The sequence below is a fragment of the Electrona antarctica genome, assembly GCF_951216825.1.
Source record: "Electrona antarctica genome assembly, chromosome: 7".
Classification (NCBI taxonomy): domain Eukaryota; kingdom Metazoa; phylum Chordata; class Actinopteri; order Myctophiformes; family Myctophidae; genus Electrona; species Electrona antarctica.
In genome coordinates this window covers 16,613,137-16,632,021 of record NC_136812.1, presented here as the reverse complement: position 1 = coordinate 16,632,021, position 18,885 = coordinate 16,613,137, and the positions used below count along the sequence as shown (strand labels likewise).

General features: G+C 45.0%; 1 protein-coding gene across 1 annotated transcript in view; it reads right to left on the bottom strand.

The window, feature by feature from the left end:
- The window catches only part of notch2 (notch receptor 2), a 73,150-nt gene that overhangs the window by 30,645 nt on the left and 23,620 nt on the right, over nucleotides 1-18,885 (bottom strand). The window contains exons 3-7 of the mRNA XM_079506903.1: nucleotides 7,584-7,858; nucleotides 5,567-5,777; nucleotides 3,811-3,944; nucleotides 2,662-2,784; nucleotides 1,846-2,079 (exon numbers count right to left, since the gene is read on the bottom strand). Of these exons, the coding sequence (XP_079363029.1) occupies nucleotides 1,846-2,079; nucleotides 2,662-2,784; nucleotides 3,811-3,944; nucleotides 5,567-5,777; nucleotides 7,584-7,858 (977 nt within the window). The remainder of the gene's footprint in view (nucleotides 1-1,845; nucleotides 2,080-2,661; nucleotides 2,785-3,810; nucleotides 3,945-5,566; nucleotides 5,778-7,583; nucleotides 7,859-18,885) is intronic.

Here is an 18,885-nt window from a genome sequence, read left to right as displayed (position 1 = left end):
TATTTAATCTTGTAAATTGTTAAACCTGAAAAAAGGAAAAGGCCAATTTTCGAGACACATGGATTAAGCCATCAAACTCAACGGAGACATTTCTACCGCATGAGACATTTTGTTTTAAGCAAAGCTTCATTAGGATCCCATTAGTATTTTAGGTGATTTACGACTTGTGCCAACCTGCAGGGAACGGAGGGAGCACTAAGTATATCTTACCCGCTTTAATTATCTGGATCAGATTCATTTCAACATGTCTCCCTCCGGGGACTGGAGGCGAGGCTATGGGAGCTTTGATGCGTACAGTGAAGTCATCCGTTCCCCAGGGAAACATCGATTCTGGATAGACTTGTTGTTCTGAACCAAGTCTACAGGCCTAGTCAGACTCAATACCCCCCTCTGAAGCATGTGAAAAACTTTGTATTTGCTTTTGTGCTATGAATGCTAATCCCTTCAATATGGAGAACTTGCGCAATCCCTCCCCAAACTATGACCCTCTACCGGTACAGTTAAAATCATAGGACAATAAGAAGATATTTTGCTGCTGTCGGGCAGAAAACGCTTATCTCATTCTAACTTTTGGTGCTTTTTTGTGAATGCCTACTTGATCATACTACAGCGTCACACAAATGTAGCAGATCTACAAGCTCGAAATGCGGCACAAACGGACACGTTTTGATCTTGTAGATTTTCTACTTTAGCTACTTTTGAATTTGAATCCTGAAAGTTTCCGCCCGACAGAGACGATACACATAATATATGAAATAACCTCGCAGTGACATTTTGTTTGTCAATTAAATAAACATTATTGAAATATTTGGCATATTTTGGGACTTTGGGTCTGCCTGCGTTTCAGTTCAGTGAGCGTGACGACGGGACGTGACGAGCTCCAGCCAAGCACTGAACGCATCATTTGAATGAAACCTTTTAGTGAACCGTCCTGAATGATTCAGTGCATTGAAGAGAAGGATAATTCCCACAACTATGTTATTATTACTCCTTACTCCAGTCAACTCAGCTTTCAGCTCCCGGCTGCAACGCACAGCTTGACAACGGTCTGTGGTGCTGATTGGCTTATCGTTAGATCCACCCCCCCAGCCCCCTAGCTAGCGCTCATTGGATGAAAACACAGATAAACGGTCTTCTCACTGACTCAGTGAGTCTATACTCTCATGGATTATGTCAAAATAGAGTCTCACGACTGAAAATGTTTGTATGACCAAGTCCTAATGTGTGATTTGTTAAACAGTGTGAAAAGGAGTCCCTCCACAGTCCACACTAGCGCTGATTTCTAAACAATTAACACAATTCCGCATTCCGTTTTAATCTCCGGAGCGACGGGTCCCGAAGCCATTTCCCGGGCGGGAAATTTTGTGCGCTGTACCCGGGAATCCCAGATCCCGGGATTAAACCCTAATTTACACATCCAACCTGGCCCAAGTTTTTTTTTAGACGTGTTTAATATTATAAGAACTGTGTTCCAAAAATAAACAAATGTTTGCATGGCGGTTTGACTCACATGGATGTGAAGCATCAACTGACAGCGAGAAAAAGCGAACGTTGCCGCCGCCGAATTAGTAACATTAACAGACTATATCAAATATGAGTGACTGGCTATCATAAACGGTACAGATCCACCTCCCTGACAATATCGCCAGGACAGTTTGTTTAAGACGATTCTAAGATTAACCCAATGTAATTCTCCATAGAGAAATTACTTCCGTGACCCGGGGGGGACGAACGAGTGACGTCAGGACTTGCGTACTCTACAGTGATGTTTGCTCCCTCCTGCCCACAGAAGCAGACTGTTGTGGCCCTCCTGTTTTCCCGTAGGGGCAGAAGCAGATGACCCACCTGTTTTCCCGTAGGGGCAGAAGCAGACGAAGGAGGCCACGCGGTCGATGCAGGTGGAGCCTGGGCTGCAGGCGGCCGTGGCGCAGTCGTCTATGTTCTCCGAGCAGTCGGGGCCGCTCCAGCCGTTGACGCACACGCACACGTAGCTGCCGATGAGGTTGCTGCAGGTGCCGCCGTTCTGGCACGTGTTGGGCTGCAGCGTGCACTCGTCCACGTCCTCCGTGCAGTGCTGGCCTGTGGGGAGGGAGGGGGAGGGGGAGGAGTCATGATGTGCCAATTCCTGTTCCGTCGCAAGCCAAAAATCTAAGATCTACGATCTATGAGCTAAATAAATTCTAAGACATTTCAATAGGAATTTCATGGCCGTGGGAACCCTGCAAGCTGTACCCTTGAGCAGATAGTACATAGTTACATTACAGCACCATACCAGTGTGAAAATAGGTCAATACATGGCTTAGTTGGTTAATGGCAAAAATGTAGATTGTTGTGTGTGTTAAGATTCATTCAAATGTTACTTTTGGGTCAACGTTGGATAAGCATCACTGCACGGCCAATAAGTCATTGATGATTCAATTTAATCCGTAAATCCATCTTTTCCTCAGGAAGTAGGAACCATTTTCGACTAGCCTTTTCTAAAACAAATCCACACTGACTATTGTTTTACCAAGAACACGCACGCACGCACGCACGCACGCACGCACGCACGCACGCACGCACGCACGCACGCACGCACGCACGCACGCACGCACGCACACACGCACGCACACACACACACTGTCACACTCCCACCCCCCAGAGAAGAGGCCATAGCCTTACCAGTCCATTCCGGTGGGCACTGACAGTTGTAGGTGTTGACTCCATCCATGCAGGTTCCTCCGTTGGCACACTGGTGTCCAGGACAGTCATCGATGTTGTACTCACAGTTGGTCCCATTAAATCCTGGATTTACATAGAAGATTAAATATGAGCCAGTCAAAGTAAGTGAAACAAGTATTAAAACCACAGAGCTTATTGTAAACAAACACCATGACCTTCATGAAAACTGCAACAGTGGATGTGTACTGTACGTATGTGTTTGTTGATATACACAACATAAGATCAAGACACAAAGTTTACTATGTTACCAAAAACAAAAACTGATATGGGAAGTCGATCTTTTATCTTTACTAGGGCAGTTCAATTATGGAATTCATTACAATAACTACTTTTTCTTTTCTTTTATTGATTGATTGTGTGTAAAGTTGTATTTCTATGTCTATTCTGTGATAATTGTTGTCTACTTTTATCAATATTTGTATGCCGATGGGCTAAAAGAGATCTGAATTAAATCAAATCTAATAAAATGTTGTATCTACAGCATAATGCCCTAGCTGAAGCAGACTGACAGCCCTGTCATGGAAATAAAAAAATAAAATGTGAAGATATTTTTAAAATATATTTTCGTGAACGGAAATGGCAGCTTCCTTACTCGGATTTCGTGAGTTGTAGTTCCAGACTCTATATAGCATTTGGAGATTGTGGAATCTCAAATACATGACTAGTCTGTAACAATGCAGAAAGAAGCCCACAACAACTACATTCATTTACAGATAAACTGTCTTCTTTCAATTCACATTTCTCTCCCTCATCTCACTTCCAGGTTCCATATCTCACACAGGTGGCAACACACAGCTCATTGCCTGCTGTGTGTGTGTGTGTGTGTGTGTGTGTGTGTGTGTGTGTGTGTGTGTGTGTGTGTGTGTGTGTGTGTGTGTGTGTGTGTGTGTGTGTGTGTGTGTGTGTGTGTGTGTGTGTGTGTGTACGTGCTCGTAACTAAATAATGCTTGATTGATGGTGAATGGATCTGGCGAGTCAATATTTAAGTAATTTATAAGTTAACCATATGAATTAGACTTGTTCTTTCATTGTTTCCATTGTTTCCATTAGTTTGTAGCTTATGATTGGAGGCCTTTCATAATGTCTTACCCGGAAGGCAGTGACAGTGGTAGCTGATCTCAGAGGTCTGGCGGCAGGTGCCTCCGTTCTGGCACGGAGAGGGCAAGCAGGGGACATACGCCGTCTCACAGTGGCGACCCGTAAACCCAGGGGCACAGTTACACCTGGAACCACAGAGACAGGACTGGGTCAAATACAATCCATTTGCCTGATGTAGACCTAAAGGGTCGAAACGTTGCAGATTTGTTTGCCAATCAAGTAAAGTAAGTCTCTTTGGAGCTATAGAAACGGATGTTCCTCCCTCCAATTTGAATCCAAGACATTCTACCACAGCAAGGAATGTAAACGTAATTTTACAACTACTTCTACTACTACTACTACTAGTAATAATAATAATAATAATAATAATAATAATAATAATAATAATAATAATAATAATAATAATAATAATAATAATAATAATAATAATAATAACAATAACAATAACAATAATAATAATAACTTTATTGTTACATGTCTTTAAAAAAAACATTGCTTGCAAAGTGCATGATCTTAGACAATTAAAAGACATCAAGTCGTTCCCATCCTTCATGAAAATGTAAGTGATATTCAATTACCATTACTGTACTGTAAAGTCCAGAGAGAACATTTGTTCTCTCAAGAGTTCCAAATGGATAAATTAACTGAGGCCCTCTAGTAACTATCTACTGTAAGGCCTAATGCTCCCCTCTGTCTTTCTTTCTTTCATGAATCAAGGTTAACCGCTTGTCATTCAAACTGTACACAATAGTATATAGACTATTAGGTTTTATGAAAGATTCTTCTGAACATGTATTCTATTTCTAGTTTGACCAATATACTCTTTAATCTTAAATAACCAGCTATCTTCGGAAAACGAGATGCTTATACTGCAGAACACATGCTGCCTGCCATGGAATCCAAACTTGAATCCATGAATGGGCCATATGCAAGCCCCCAGGGAGGCTCTCCAACGTTGAAGCGCTCGACCCTACTGGTCAGAGCTGGGACTGCAGGCGGACCCGTGGATTCATGACGAGGAAACCCCGTGCATCTGGGCTTTAACATTGAGCACTTCTGCATTTTGGGCACCACATTTTAGTGCCCAAATCGAAAAAAATGCAGAAGTAGAGCGTTCTTCCAGGTGCTTCAAAACGCCACTGAGCAACTTCCATCTAAATTAACCCATTTTGGGCGGGAACCCCTTTTGGTGTTAGCATTATGTTATGCTTTAGCTATTGAAAAATAGCAGATCTACAAGCTCATAGCGCGCCACCGAGTGGCGCGCTACGAGCTTGTAGATCTGCTATTTTTGAAAAATCGAAGAACCACTGACATTTGCAGAAAACTGTCAGGATGTAGAAGACATTTTTAGAATCTGATCCCAGGTCAAAATGGGTTAATAGCAGGGGGTGGGGCAGTCCGCCCTCTATCCTTTATAACTCTATGGCTTTATGCACACAGAATAACTCTTCCTACTTCCAGGCCGCTTCCCTACTTCCTTCACAGGTGTTACCGATGATACAAATTAAAGCTCTGTTCCATTTAGTGTGCAGTGGTTCTCAAACTTTTTTAATTTCAAGGAATCCCTTGACTCTGAGAGTGTACAAATGGAACCAAATGGACCCGTAACTCTCAGAGTTACACACCCGTACGGAGCCATTTGGAACCCACTCAAGCCAACAAGCACAATAGCAGCACCCTTCATTCAGAGCCTTCATTGGTATCATCGGTAAGGTAACACATTGATCTGTTCCCTAGCTCTGACCTGTAGGAGCCGGGGGTGTTGACGCAGGCGCCTTCATTGTGGCACAAGGGGGAGGGGCTGAGAGCACACTCGTCCGTGTCGTTGAGGCAGCGCGGGCCTTGGTAGCCGGCGGGGCAGTTACACGCGTAGCGACCGCCGGACAGAGAGCTGCAGGAACCTCCGTTAGCACAGGGACCAGACAGACAGCTGTCCTCACGCTCGCACCTCGTACCTGGAGAGAGGAGGAGGAGGAAGAGGAGGAGAAGAGGGAGCAAGTGTTCATTTTGACAGCAAATAATGATTTAGTTTCAGTCATAATCTTTTGCATCTAATTTCATTTAGTTTTAGACACATTTTAGTCATCCGAAATGTTTTATCTTTAGTCTAGTTTTAGGCTCAACTTAATTAAATATAATAAGATAAGAGAAATAAAGAGAGATCACAGGAAGTTGAAACTTTGCTCAAGTTGTTGTGTTGGATAAAGGTGTTGAAAAGCACTTATCTTCAAGAAGTTGTTTTTCTTTTTTCTCAAGGAGGAAGTAATAAAATGTATTGTAATTATTGTTTAGCCACTATAACGGCTTACAACACATTGCACAACTTGTAGATTTGCGATAAGTGTCTTATACAGTAGTTCTACTGAATCTCTTTTTCTCTAGTCCCTCTGTAACATTTTTGTCTAGTTTTTATTTGTTAACGAAGCTATCAGTATTTAGTCTTAGTTTTAGGCATCATAGCTTAGTTTTTATTTCGTTTTAGACAGTGAAAAAAGGTAGTCGACGAACATTTTTCGTCATAGTTTAAGTCGATGAAATCAAGACTGGGTTAAAAGGGAGGATTACAAATGAGGTGGGATTAGGTTTAATAACAAAGAGAACCTGATGAATCTGTCTCTGCTTCTACATCTCATCCAACAATACCCAATGTTTCAACCGGTCTGAACTCTGGCTGGCCCTGCTGGCTGGCTGCGATTCAAACACTGGATTAGAACAGTATATACTGTAGATGGAAAATGGTAGTAGGCTGCATTGTGTTTTAAATTAAACTAGTGTCCGTGTTTCTCCACTTCTATTCGTACTGCTGCATCTGCTTACAAAAAATAATAATGGAGTTTCTAAAGATCAAAGCGTATATCTATTCTACGTCCAAGCATAGACATGGTAACTGATTAGTCTACAGACACTGCCAGCCTTACCAGAGTTTCCTCCGAGGTGGAGGATACATGCTGGATAGAGGATACATGCTGGATAGTACGATATTATAATACAAGAGAATGACAGCTTGGCACGTGTGACAGTAACTTTTATTTTTGTAGAAGAAGCAAACTAATATTGTTTATGCCGTTAGCCTGCTTATTTGTTTACATGTCAACATTATTAAACATTATTGTAGGCCTACTGTTCTCTTTTCCCCTGATCTTTATATCTTTTTTTAGTACAATAGTATTTAGTTTAACACTAACACTTTAATTTAGAACACAGCCAAATCCAACCATAGTACATTCAAAGCAAACGGCACAAGTTTAGTTTAGTTATAGTTTGGCTCTTCTACAAAAATTAAAGTTACAAATTACTGTCGCGTATCGGAGGACAGTCTGGTGAGACCTTGGGGGCTAGACGGGCTACAACGGCAGTGTTGGTAGGGTCGGTAGGCCAATCAGAGGCAGGCGGGGCGTTACCATGTCTATGCTCGGACGTAGAATAGATATACGCAAGATCAACAGGGATGAGATCACTCTCACATCCTACAGACTAGACAATTAGCCCTGCACGCTCACACTGCATTCAATAGACGGGCAGAAACCTCTTATCAACCATATTCTAACTTTTTGTGTTTTTTCGCCCTACTTATTACTCATACTACAGCATCGCACAAAAGCATTGATGGTAGCAGATCCGCAACCTCGAAACGAGGCGCAAAGGTAAGCGCTTCGGACTTGTCGATCTACTACTTTTGCTGTTTTTTACGTTCTGAAAAGTAACAGTTTTGGACATACGAGGTCTCCACCCGACAGCGACGAAATATTGATATCTCTCACCTGTCCATCCTCTGGCACACTTGCACTTGAACTTGTCGAGGGAGAGGAGGGTACAGTTGCCGCGGTTGGCGCAGGGGTTGGTGGGGTAGCAGGTGGAGTTCTGGGGGGTCTGGCAGTGTTGTCCGGTGTAGCCGAGGGGGCAGGTGCACGCCGTACTCCCCGGCACGGGGACACCGGCCGACAGGGTCACCGAGCAGTTCCCCCCGTTGAGGCAGTAAGTGGGGTGGCAGGGGTCCTTGTGGTGGCAGTACTCGCCCAGGTAACCTGAGGCACACCTGGAGAGAGACACGCACAGACACACACACACAAAGACACAGGGATTTAGGACAGAGATACTCGACAAACACAGTGATAAATGACCACACATGCGCGCCTGGCAGAGGCAAACAGAGCAAAACAAAGAGTACTTTTCAGCCAGGAACTAAACGTAACCACATCAGAGAACCTCTTAGGGCAGGATCAGCATCACAAGAGAGCTTGGGTGAGCAGTACAACGCACGCACGCACGCACGCACGCACGCACGCACGCACGCACGCACGCACGCACGCACGCACGCACACACACACGCACGCACGCACGCACACACACACACACACACACACACACAGGACATCAAAGCAGGCGAACAGGAGTCTATAGCTCTCTGTATTTCGCTATCCTACAATAAAAGCACCGAAAGATATGTCTGTCTGAAGCCTACACTTCCTTAGCACAGAGCAAGACTGCTGCTCGCTTAGGGCGCCCGACAAAAACGCCACGGCGCACGGACAGCCTCAAGGAACCTAGCGCCGCACAGCCCTGTCCTCCAGCCTCAATCTGCTCTGCATTTAAAAAAAAAACATTTCAACAATCATCTTAATTGAATTAATTTGCGTCAAAAACAACTCAACTTCCTGCAGGCTACTAGAGTTATTTTACACCTTCAAACCACACACGGATAAAAACAGCACAGGCACCATTGTGGCAGACAGGCAGCTGTTACACACGGCGCATAGCCTACTACAGTTATTTAACCACTTTGCAATGTTGGAACGTCACTTCATATAATAACCAAACGCGGGTGACACGCCTGGCCACTGACGATACAGATCTCATCTTTGCTGCACCTAATGTGAAACAATGAACAGCACGGCCACGATCACAACGGAATGATTATCTGTCGGGGTGGTTCTGTTGGATCAGAACATATCAATAATTTAATCCACCACTCGACGGAAAGGGGAACACACATCCCGTAAAATACAATGATAAAATACATACAGACAGATGCAATGACTAACGTTTGGCTGCCTGTCGACACCACTTGAGTACTCAGGAACGAAACATTCCTAAATCACAAAAAACATCTTATCCTGATTAGATAAAGCACAAACTACAACTTCATTTGAAGCCCAAAAAGCCAACCTCTGACTTTAATAGATTATATGCATCTCTATGGGCAGCAGACGGTTAATATTCAATAACTTTATTTCTATGCAGAATATTACCAACAAATATACATCACACATCAATGGTGTACTACAGCATGTATTAGTGAATACATTTTTCCCATTGCCTTGCATAGGAAAATCTACAACTACAACATATGGCCTACAGTCCACCATCCATCCATCCATCCATATTAGCCTATATTATATCTTATATCTTAAGCACTTTTTTGCTTTCTTTTTTCTTTTATCTCTTATTCTTCTACCTGCAATAGATGCGACCAGACCTCTGTTTATGCCATGGTGTCTCTTGTCTGTTGTTGTCCTGTCCTGTATTGTTTTGTATTGTTTGTATGTCGGAAACCACTACTGTTGCTGTAAACACAATTGCCCTTCTGGGACATTAATAAAGACCTTGAACCTTGAACCTTGAACCTTTATACTTTTGTGCCCAACCCAACTTCCCAAGATCATCTGTAAACTAATCCCTTCCTATCAGTAATGTGATCTATTACATCGCATTACTCACACTGAATATCATTTGCTGTTCATATATTCAGAACGGGTAAGGACTCGTTTCTTGAAAATGTTATAAAGTATGAAATGAGATCTTAAGTGGTGAAATATTTTGTTTGGTGTGACTGTTGGCCACAAACATGTGAAAACCAGCGGGTTAAACAGAGGGCACAGGCAACAAACAAGAAGTCTAAAAGCAGAAGAGTGTGACTTGGAGTTATCTATCTGGAAGTAGCTGACTGAAACTTGGCAGAAACATTAGCAGTGACAAACACTTGATCTTGAGAGATACGGTTTGGGGTTTTTTTTTTTTCTCTCCTTCTGGTTAATGTAGCAGGCCACTCATAACCACCACAGCCACCAGGCCAGTCCAGAAACTGGGTCAAAAACTATTTATCTATATCAAATGTTCCCCCGGTAAAGACTCTGAGATGTTTCTTTGTGATTAAAGCAACAATACTGAGGCAACCTCTCAGGCGCTGATGATACCCATCAGTGTTGACCAGAACGTTGTATCACTGCCTCAGGCGTGATACAAGTGAGTTCCGTAAAAGTTGAGCTTACAGATGGAGTGCCGTAGGATTTTTTTCCCCACCCTAAAACATGATCATCAGGTATTATTATTATATTAGGAGGAAGATGTTTGTTAAAAGGTAATTGTTAAAATGTTGTTTTTATGTGGACACGCCCACCAGTTCATTAAGTATGCTGGTTTGCCTGGTGGGTGGTGATGGGTGGTGATCCACCTGAACTGAAGCCGCACTCACAGCTGTGTTGTACAATAAGGGGGGGGGGGGGGATGTTGTGATGTCACTATATCACAGTTTTTTTTCATTGGCACGTTTGACTGTCAAGGTTTCAGCCTCCAGGAAGAACCACTAAATACAAAGGGAAGACATCATTGCACATAACAACCACACCAGGGGCTCTAATGAAGTACTGTAACGTCATAAACACATGAAAAACTGGACAAAATACCAAACTCACAGCACTCCATCTTTAAGAAATGAACTGGAGACTCACATTGTGTAAAAATGGACCATTACGGGTTAATGTTTGAATGAACACTGTTGGTGTTGCTGTTGACCTTGCTTTCTCCCCCTTACCTCTCTCTATCTTATTCTTGTTCTTGTTTTGTAAAGTGATTCCACAACACGACGAGAAGCGTCAGCGGAGGCAATTATTACATTACACAACAGCCCGAATAGAGCTCAGAAATGCACTACCTCTTCCTTGCTTTCTATTCCTCTATCTACCTCTGAGTCTGACTTTATACCTCCTGCTTTCACTGGCCACTTCTCTCTATAGGGTGAGACAACAGGGACATTCATGCCTTCGGTATCGCTCTCGTTCCCCAACAGAAATGTGAGCATTAAGTCAGGTAGTTTTCAACTTGTAATGTAGTGTACTTCGCTCAGTCCGAATTCATTCGGCCGTAACGGTCTACAGGTGTATTTGTCAGGTGTGTGTGTGTGTGTGTGTGTGTGTGTGTGTGTGTGTGTGTGTGTGTGTGTGTGTGTGTGTGTGTGTGTGTGTGTGTGGCACATGGCGGACATGCTGTCTGGGGACTATGGGCTTTGGTAGAAGGTTGCCGCCTCTCTGATGCAGGCCTCCACACCTATCTCCCTAGAGGGGCTCAAGTAACCTAATAGACAAGCAGGACACACAACACAGTAACACACACGCAGCCACTCACTGGTGTGCTCATGCGCACACACATCGAAACTTCCCGCCCACGCACGCACGCACGCACGCACGCACGCACGCACGCATATACACACAAACATGTATACAGTATCCTTGTCGATAACTATTCGGAACTGCAAATGTTTTATTTACAAATTAATTGGGCCTGACTCACACCTTTCGATCTAGCATACAACATTGATGCATGCTAGATGTATACAAAGGGTTTGTTTACATCTTGCCCCAATGCATTTCCAATGGAAGTCACATGGTTTGACACAACATTTGTGTTGTACGGCTTTCGGCTGTGTTTCGACTGCCCCCCACCCCCTCATACAACACAAATGTTGTGTCAAACCATGTGACTCCCATTGGACATTAATTGCGAGCTTGCATCAGTCAATAAGTCTCATGCATCAGCCATACATCAATCTGTTGTAAAGGTGTGAGTCAGGCCTTGGAGTGAAACACAGAATAGTATAAATCCCCAAACAGAGCTGAGATCGATGTTGTGAGCCCGAGTGAAACGGAGATGGGAATCATTTGAAATCCAGCCTCACACGTTACTGAAGCTATATTTGTTACTGGCTAATCATGCACTCCACCCGAAAGCAGCTTGAAGATATTAGGTTGTCTGTGCATGGGAACACGAACGGCCGTGAATCACGCCAGGCAGACGACTCCGAGATCAATCAGATGTGTGCATGTGTGCGCGTGTGCGCGTGTGCACGCGTCGTTGCTGAGAGAGCAACACGTCTTCAAAGTAAACAAACACACTTATGAAATGTACCATGCTTATTACTCAAAACTCTACACAAGACAGGATAGAATGTCAGGCCTCACTTTTTTAGGTGATAAAACACACATGGATCGTATCGCGCTTATCGCGTTGACTTGCGCCACCGTCATATCAATGATCTTTTAATCACTTTAAACCATATATATTTCATTGTTGTGATTCCGGGGTCCCCCAGAGATCCATCTTCATTTCTTCCCCTCTACACGAAACCTCTTTGACAAAAAATAGCCAATCTACAAGCTCACAATGCATCGCACCATGATGTGTTGTTGTGAGCTTCTAGATGTGCTATTTTCATTGAATGTTCACCTATGGCATGCACTAAATAGGGACGGGATAAATAATTAATGTATGTATATATACACACATATATACATACACATACATATATAAAACTGTCATACCCGGCAGTTGGTAAACAGATAAACAGAGAGGAGAAAGGAGGGGAAGGGTGACACCAGATCTTCAAAGTAAAGGTGACTGCAGGACCTTCTCAGATTAGACATGCTACAATAGACACCTCTGGCCTGTCTCCATTCCTCTATCAGCATGTCTGAGGCTGCAACCCCCCAACCCCGACACAGACACACTCCCCCCCCCTCCCCCCCCCCCCCCCCCCCCACACACACACACACACACACACACATACACACACGCACACACACACACATACGCACACACACACACACACACACACACACACACACACACACACACACACACACACGCTCGCACGCACACACGCGCACAGCGTCAGCGATGTCCCTCCCCTCATCAGACTACTCAGCCTCCCTACTCTAAACACAAACACAGCTTGGTCATGGTATCACAACAAGGCAGTCACCCTGGGAATTAGAACTGCTCTCCTCTCTCCCCCTCTCTCTCTCTGTGTCTGTCCTCCCTCTCTCTCCCCCTCTCTCTCTCTCTCTCTGTCTGTCCTCCCTCTCTCTCCCCCTCTCTCTCTCTCTCTCTGTCTGTCCTCCCTCTCTCTCCGCCTCTCTCTCTCTCTGTCTCTCTCTCAGAGTAACAACATGGCCCTATGAACTGTGACACATACATCACATTAGCACGCTGTCACACAAAGACCAGCATGTGCAGGTTAATACCAGGTTTACATTTCACGGGCGGGCTGGTTGGGGGGGGGGGGTGGTATGGTTTGCACATTTTCACTGTTAAAAACTTTGAGAAACATGACACGCATGTTCAAAGTAAAGCTAGAGCTCTCTTACATGGTGAATGGAGGGAGGGAACTGGACGCCAAAGCTTTGTTGCAAACGTAAGCCCACTATGGGCCACTTGAATATGACGTGTGTGTGTGTGTGTGTGTGTGTGTGTGTGTATGTGTGTGTGTGCGTGCGTGCGTGTGTGTGCGTGTGTGTGTGTGTGTGTGTGTGTGTGTGCGTGCGTGTGTGTGTGTGTGTGCTTGTGTGCGCGCGCGTGTGTCTGTGTGTGTGTGTGGTATTGCTGCCGGCGAGATTTGGTCAATGTTTCGTTTATAGGATTGTAAAGTTCACCTAAGGCCTTCCTAAGATGTTGTAGTTTTATGCATTTGTTCTCAAAGTGAGGTCCGGGGACCCCGTGGGGTCCTTGACGAGGTTCCCCACTAGCAAAAGTAGTTAATGTTAATAACACCCCGATCAATTTTAACTACTCCATCCATTTATATGTTGGCTATTCAAAAATAGCAGATCTACAAGCTCACATCGCGACACTTCGTGCAGTGGTGAGAGCTTACAAAACACATGTCCTTGACATGGAAACATGTCATGCCTTGTCGAGACACAACACGGCAGCTCTGTGGATGGAAGACAATTTGCTCACAATTTGCTTAGTCCTGCTTCTAAAGTGGACGGACGTCACATCAAGTCCTGCTTCTTAAGTGGACGGACGTCACATCACATCAACATGCACCATCGGCCAAATGCACAGTGACAGCACAGCAGGACACTGCTTTCACTACTGGCAAGTGAGAAGCTTTACTACTAAGCAACTTTCAACATCATGGCATCCCTAACCATAAAGAAGAGGATCCAAGGCACTCTGTTCCAGTGAGGTGAAGAAAAGCCTTTTTATTTGGCAAAGAACATTACAAAAAAGAGGACCCGGACATCATGGCATCCCTATTTTGTTATGTGGAAAAATTGTGGAAAATATTGAAATGTTTTGTGCCGCAGTGCAATAAGTTCAGAGCTTGTAGATCTGCTAGTTTTGAATTTGAATCCTGAACTGAGTGTGTTTCTGTTACTGTTTTGTTTCCACCCGACGGAGACGATAAATTAAATTACGCATGTAGTAGAAGACTATAAAAGAATGTACACAAATACACAGTAGTAGAGCAAATAAAGCACAAGTAAAGTAAAGCAAATAAAACCAACTACAAAGTGAACATGCAACTTGACTTTATTTTCACACACCCTCTGCTTCGGGGAAAAAAATAATCAAAAATCAAAAGCAAAATTTCAAGTGTGCCGATGGAGAGAAGATGCCAGATAAAACTCAATTAAATTCAATCAGTGTTATCAGCGCCGCTGTTGACAAAGCCAAATGTCATGGCGTCAGGCGGGCGTCTGGATAACACCCCCGTCCTTCAGGTTCCTGTGTGTGTGTGTGTGTGTGTGTGTGTGTGTGTGTGTGTGTGTGTGTGTGTGTGTGTGTGTGTGTGTGTGTGTGTGTGTGTGTGTGTGTGTGCGAGTTGGGTTATTCATTACTGGCCTGTGGCTACATCACAGTGGCCTGCAGCAAACAGACAAGGCTGTGCATGATTCACTTTAGGCATTCGATGAAAGATGTGTGCGTGTGCGCGCGCGTGTGTGTGTGTGTGTGTGTGTGTGTGTGTGTGTGTGTGTGTGTGTGTGTGTGTGTGTGTGTGTGTGAGAAAACACAGAGACACAGAGCTACATGTGACTCACCCCTCGGCGACAAACTAAAACAATGGTGAAACACAGCGGAGGGAATGAGAGGTTTTCTGCTAAAGCCGTTTTTAGACTATAGTCTAGACTTCTTTTATATGACCTAACTCAGGACACGGGCGTGAATGATACAGTACGTGAGCATATATGTACAGCGGCGTACTATATGCGCACAAAGTATGGCACTCGCACACACATATGCACGCACGCACACACGCACGCACGCACGCACACACGCACACACACACACACACACGGACAAACGTCAGCTCTACTTTCAGGAAGAAGTCAGCAGAAAGAGGTTTCTGCTGCCAAACTTATCTATAGGATTCTTTGTTATACTCCATGCGGGACTCTCTCCCTCCCTCCCTCTCTCTCTCTCTCTCTCTCTCTCTCTCTATATATCTCTCTCCCTCCCTCCCTCCCTCTCTCTCTCTCTCTCTCTCTCTCTCTCTCTCCCTCTCTCCCTCTCCCTCTCTCTCTCTCTCTCTCCCTCTCTCTCTCTCTCTCTCTCTCTCTCTCTGTGTTGTTCTCTGTAGCCTGTCTCTCTTACTCCCTCTCCTACCTTTTCCCCCTCCCTCGCTCTTCTACCTCCCCTCTCCTTCTCTCTCTCTCTCAATCTCTCTCTCTCTCTCTCTCTCTCTCTCTCTCTCTCTCTCTCTCTCTCTCTCTCACTCTCGGGGGGTGTCAGATTTCTACAGCTGGTTCACATTAGCGCCCTCGTCTCCTGCACCCCTCTCTTTCAATCTGCCTCTCTCTCTCTCTCTTTCTCTCCACTCTGCACTCCTTTTTTCTCCCTCCTTCGCTCCCCTCCTCCCTCCCTCCCTCCCTCCGTAAGGCGTGCTGACCTCTCTCTGTCCTGGCTGGCCCGTGGGGAGTGTGGAGTGGGCAGCAGAGTGGGAAGATGAGGAGGAGGAGGGAGGGTGTCTTTCTCACTCACTTGTATAATATCTCGCCCTCCCTCGCACTCCCACTTGGTTGTGTCTGCTCTCTCTCTCTTTCTCATTCCTCGTTCGTTCCCTCCTTTTCCGTCCTAGTTACTCGTTACTCTCCTCCCTCTACCTCCCCCCCCCCCCCCCCCCCCCACCCAGTCACCTCTCCCCCATGTGATCCTTAATAACTCCATCATGCTCTCTGCCCTGCGGCCATCAGAAAGAGAGAGAGAGAGAGGGTGGGAGAGATAGGGAGGTACAGAGAGAGAAGGGGGGGGGGCAGAGGGAGAGAGCTGTATAAACAGGCCCCTCCTGCTCACATTTCAAGCCCTGGATCTCTCTGTGGTTTGGCTGGTATGTAGGTGGTCTGCTCGCTGTGCTGTGGTCCTGTAGACGCATGCATGGATCATGCACATCAAGTGCACAAGTCGATGCGGTCTCTCTCCCATTCCCCCGTAAAGTCCCCACAGTGGGTTAAGCTCAGAGTGTGTAAATACCACCTGCAAGGGTCCATTTGGGATCATTTAACTCTGAGAGTGTGAAAACGTACCTACAGTATAGACACTATTTATTTTACTTTCACACTTTTCTCCTCGAGCTATAAAGACACACTTTTTTTTGCAATTCCCTGTTGTGTTGCCTGCAACGAAGCCCAGAGCAGTTCTACAAAGTCTTTTCGACGTTTGACTAGAAGACTCTTTTCTTTGGAACTACGGCACTGTATGTGTACTATAACAGCAATAAACTACGGTGGGACAATGCTTCTTTTGAGCAGAACCATATTTTGATTCCTTTCAAGTGCCAGAACCGTATTTTTGGAAGCACACACACTCTCTCTCTCTCTCTCCCTCGCTCCGCAGTCTTTCCTTCTCCCTTTCATATGGGAAACCAGGCAGCAAAAATAACATGAGAAGTGGGGGTGGGGACAGGAGGAGGAGGAGGAGTGACGAGAAATTAATAGAGAGAAGAAGACAAGGGAGGATTTGTGGTACGAGTGGAAGAGTGAACGAGGGTGAGGTAGGGCAGAGATAGACAGAGAGAGAGAGAGAGAGAGAGAGAGAGAGAGAGAGAGGGAGGGGGGAAACAGAGAGAGCTGAATATAGAGAAAGAGAAAGAGAATGGGAACGACAGAGCTGCACAGAAAGAGAAAGCAGACCTTAATGGAGAGAGAGAGAGAGAGAGAGAGAGAGAGAGAGAGAGAGAGAGAGAGAGAGAGAGAGAGAGAGAGAGAGAGAGAGAGAGAGAGAGAATGAGAAAACAGAGCAGCACAGAAAGAGAAAGCAGACATTAAAGGAGAGAGAGAGAGAGAGAGAGAGAGAGGAAGGAAGGAAGTTAAAAGCAGGAGCTGAGAGTATAAAGAGGTATGAAGGAGGGTGGAGTCCAGAGGAAGGCCATGTGGTTCAATCTCAGACTTGTATTTAGGACCACGTTCAAAAAGGCTGATCTGACAGACTGCGGTGCACACGAGCACACAGAGCCCATTCTGCCTCTGAACCTTCCTTCCCTCCCGCCCGCCTGCCTGCCTGCCTAGCTCGTTCTGTCATTATGATGTTCCTGTGGCCGCGCAAAGTGGAGGCATCGGCGACAAAAGGCTTATGGGCTTGTAAAGGTTTGAACATATGCATGGAGGAATTACTTATTAATGCAACAACATGGATCTGCTACTTGTGTTGTTATTGTGTGACGCTGTGCTATGATCAAGTAGATAGGGCATTAATTGTACGCAAAAACAGGAAAAGTCAAGATGTTTCTGCACTGCAGCGACAGCAGCAGCAACATAAAAGAATAAGGTGTTTGACCAGGTTGGAGCTGACCTCTGACCCTTGGTGACAGAGTGTCACGTTGGGGTCAACAGTGTCACCATGCCTAGAGCTGGCTGTGTGACAGTGGAGCCACTTGTCACTTCACTGTCCTGTGGGTTTAAAGTCTGGTCACTACATTCCCCACTAATCTGTCAGGCCTGTTCAATCTGCATGTGCACCACGCTCTGCATGGCGCACGCACGTATGTGAGTTTATTTGCTTTATTGGATGTGTGTGTGTGTGTGTGTGTGTGTGTGTGTGTGTGTGTGAGTGTGTGTGTGTGTGTGTGTGTGTGTGTGTGTGTGTGTGTGTGTGTGTGTGTGTGTGTGTGTGTGTGTGTGTGTGAGAGAGAGAGAGCAGCAGTTCCTGTTGGCCACGAACAGCAGCCCATGTTGACAAGTGCCTATCAGATGAGCTGGCAATGATGAGCAGTGTCGTTGTCTCATCCACACACACACACACACACACACACACACACACACACACACACACACACACACACACACACACACACACACACACACACACACACACACATAGCACGGTCTGACATTTATATTTCAACATGAGGGGGAATTCCCCCTTATACAGTACAGTATGCTTCACATAGCGGGGTTTTATACCCTTTGGGGGGAGAGAGAGCGAGAGAGAGAGGTATGCTACTACTTGTGAGTTTAAGATCTTATTCTTACCTCAGAATGCATTGTGTTGCTCTTCTCTGTACCTTTCTGTCTCTTTCTCCTTCTACTCTGCTCTATTCTGTTATGTTACTATGTTTCCTCTCTGCTTCATGTCTATCCAACAACTTTGTGAAAAGAAAAATCATAAAAACAGTCAGCACATTGGATAATGCTCCCATCACCATGTATTACAGGAAAAAGGATATTCAAACTACTCACATGACATCAGTCTTTACTCTTTCTTCACTTGCTATTTTAATGCCTATAATTTCTTTTGAACTTACATCAGTGTTTTTAGTCTTTCTTGTGGTGTCTCTCCGTGCTATTCTTGTACTCGCTGTCTCCTCCACTCCGCTTCATGTCGTCCCTCTTAACGTTATATACCGGTATATAAAAAGAATTAAAACTAATTAACTGCTCACATGACATCACTCTTTGCTCACTTCCATGGATATAATTCTGACCCAGTTGGGCTAAAACTTGTCGCCTGGCTGCTGCTTCACCTCAAGTAACGTTACTGCCATATGCTTAGGATGCGGACAGTTAGCAC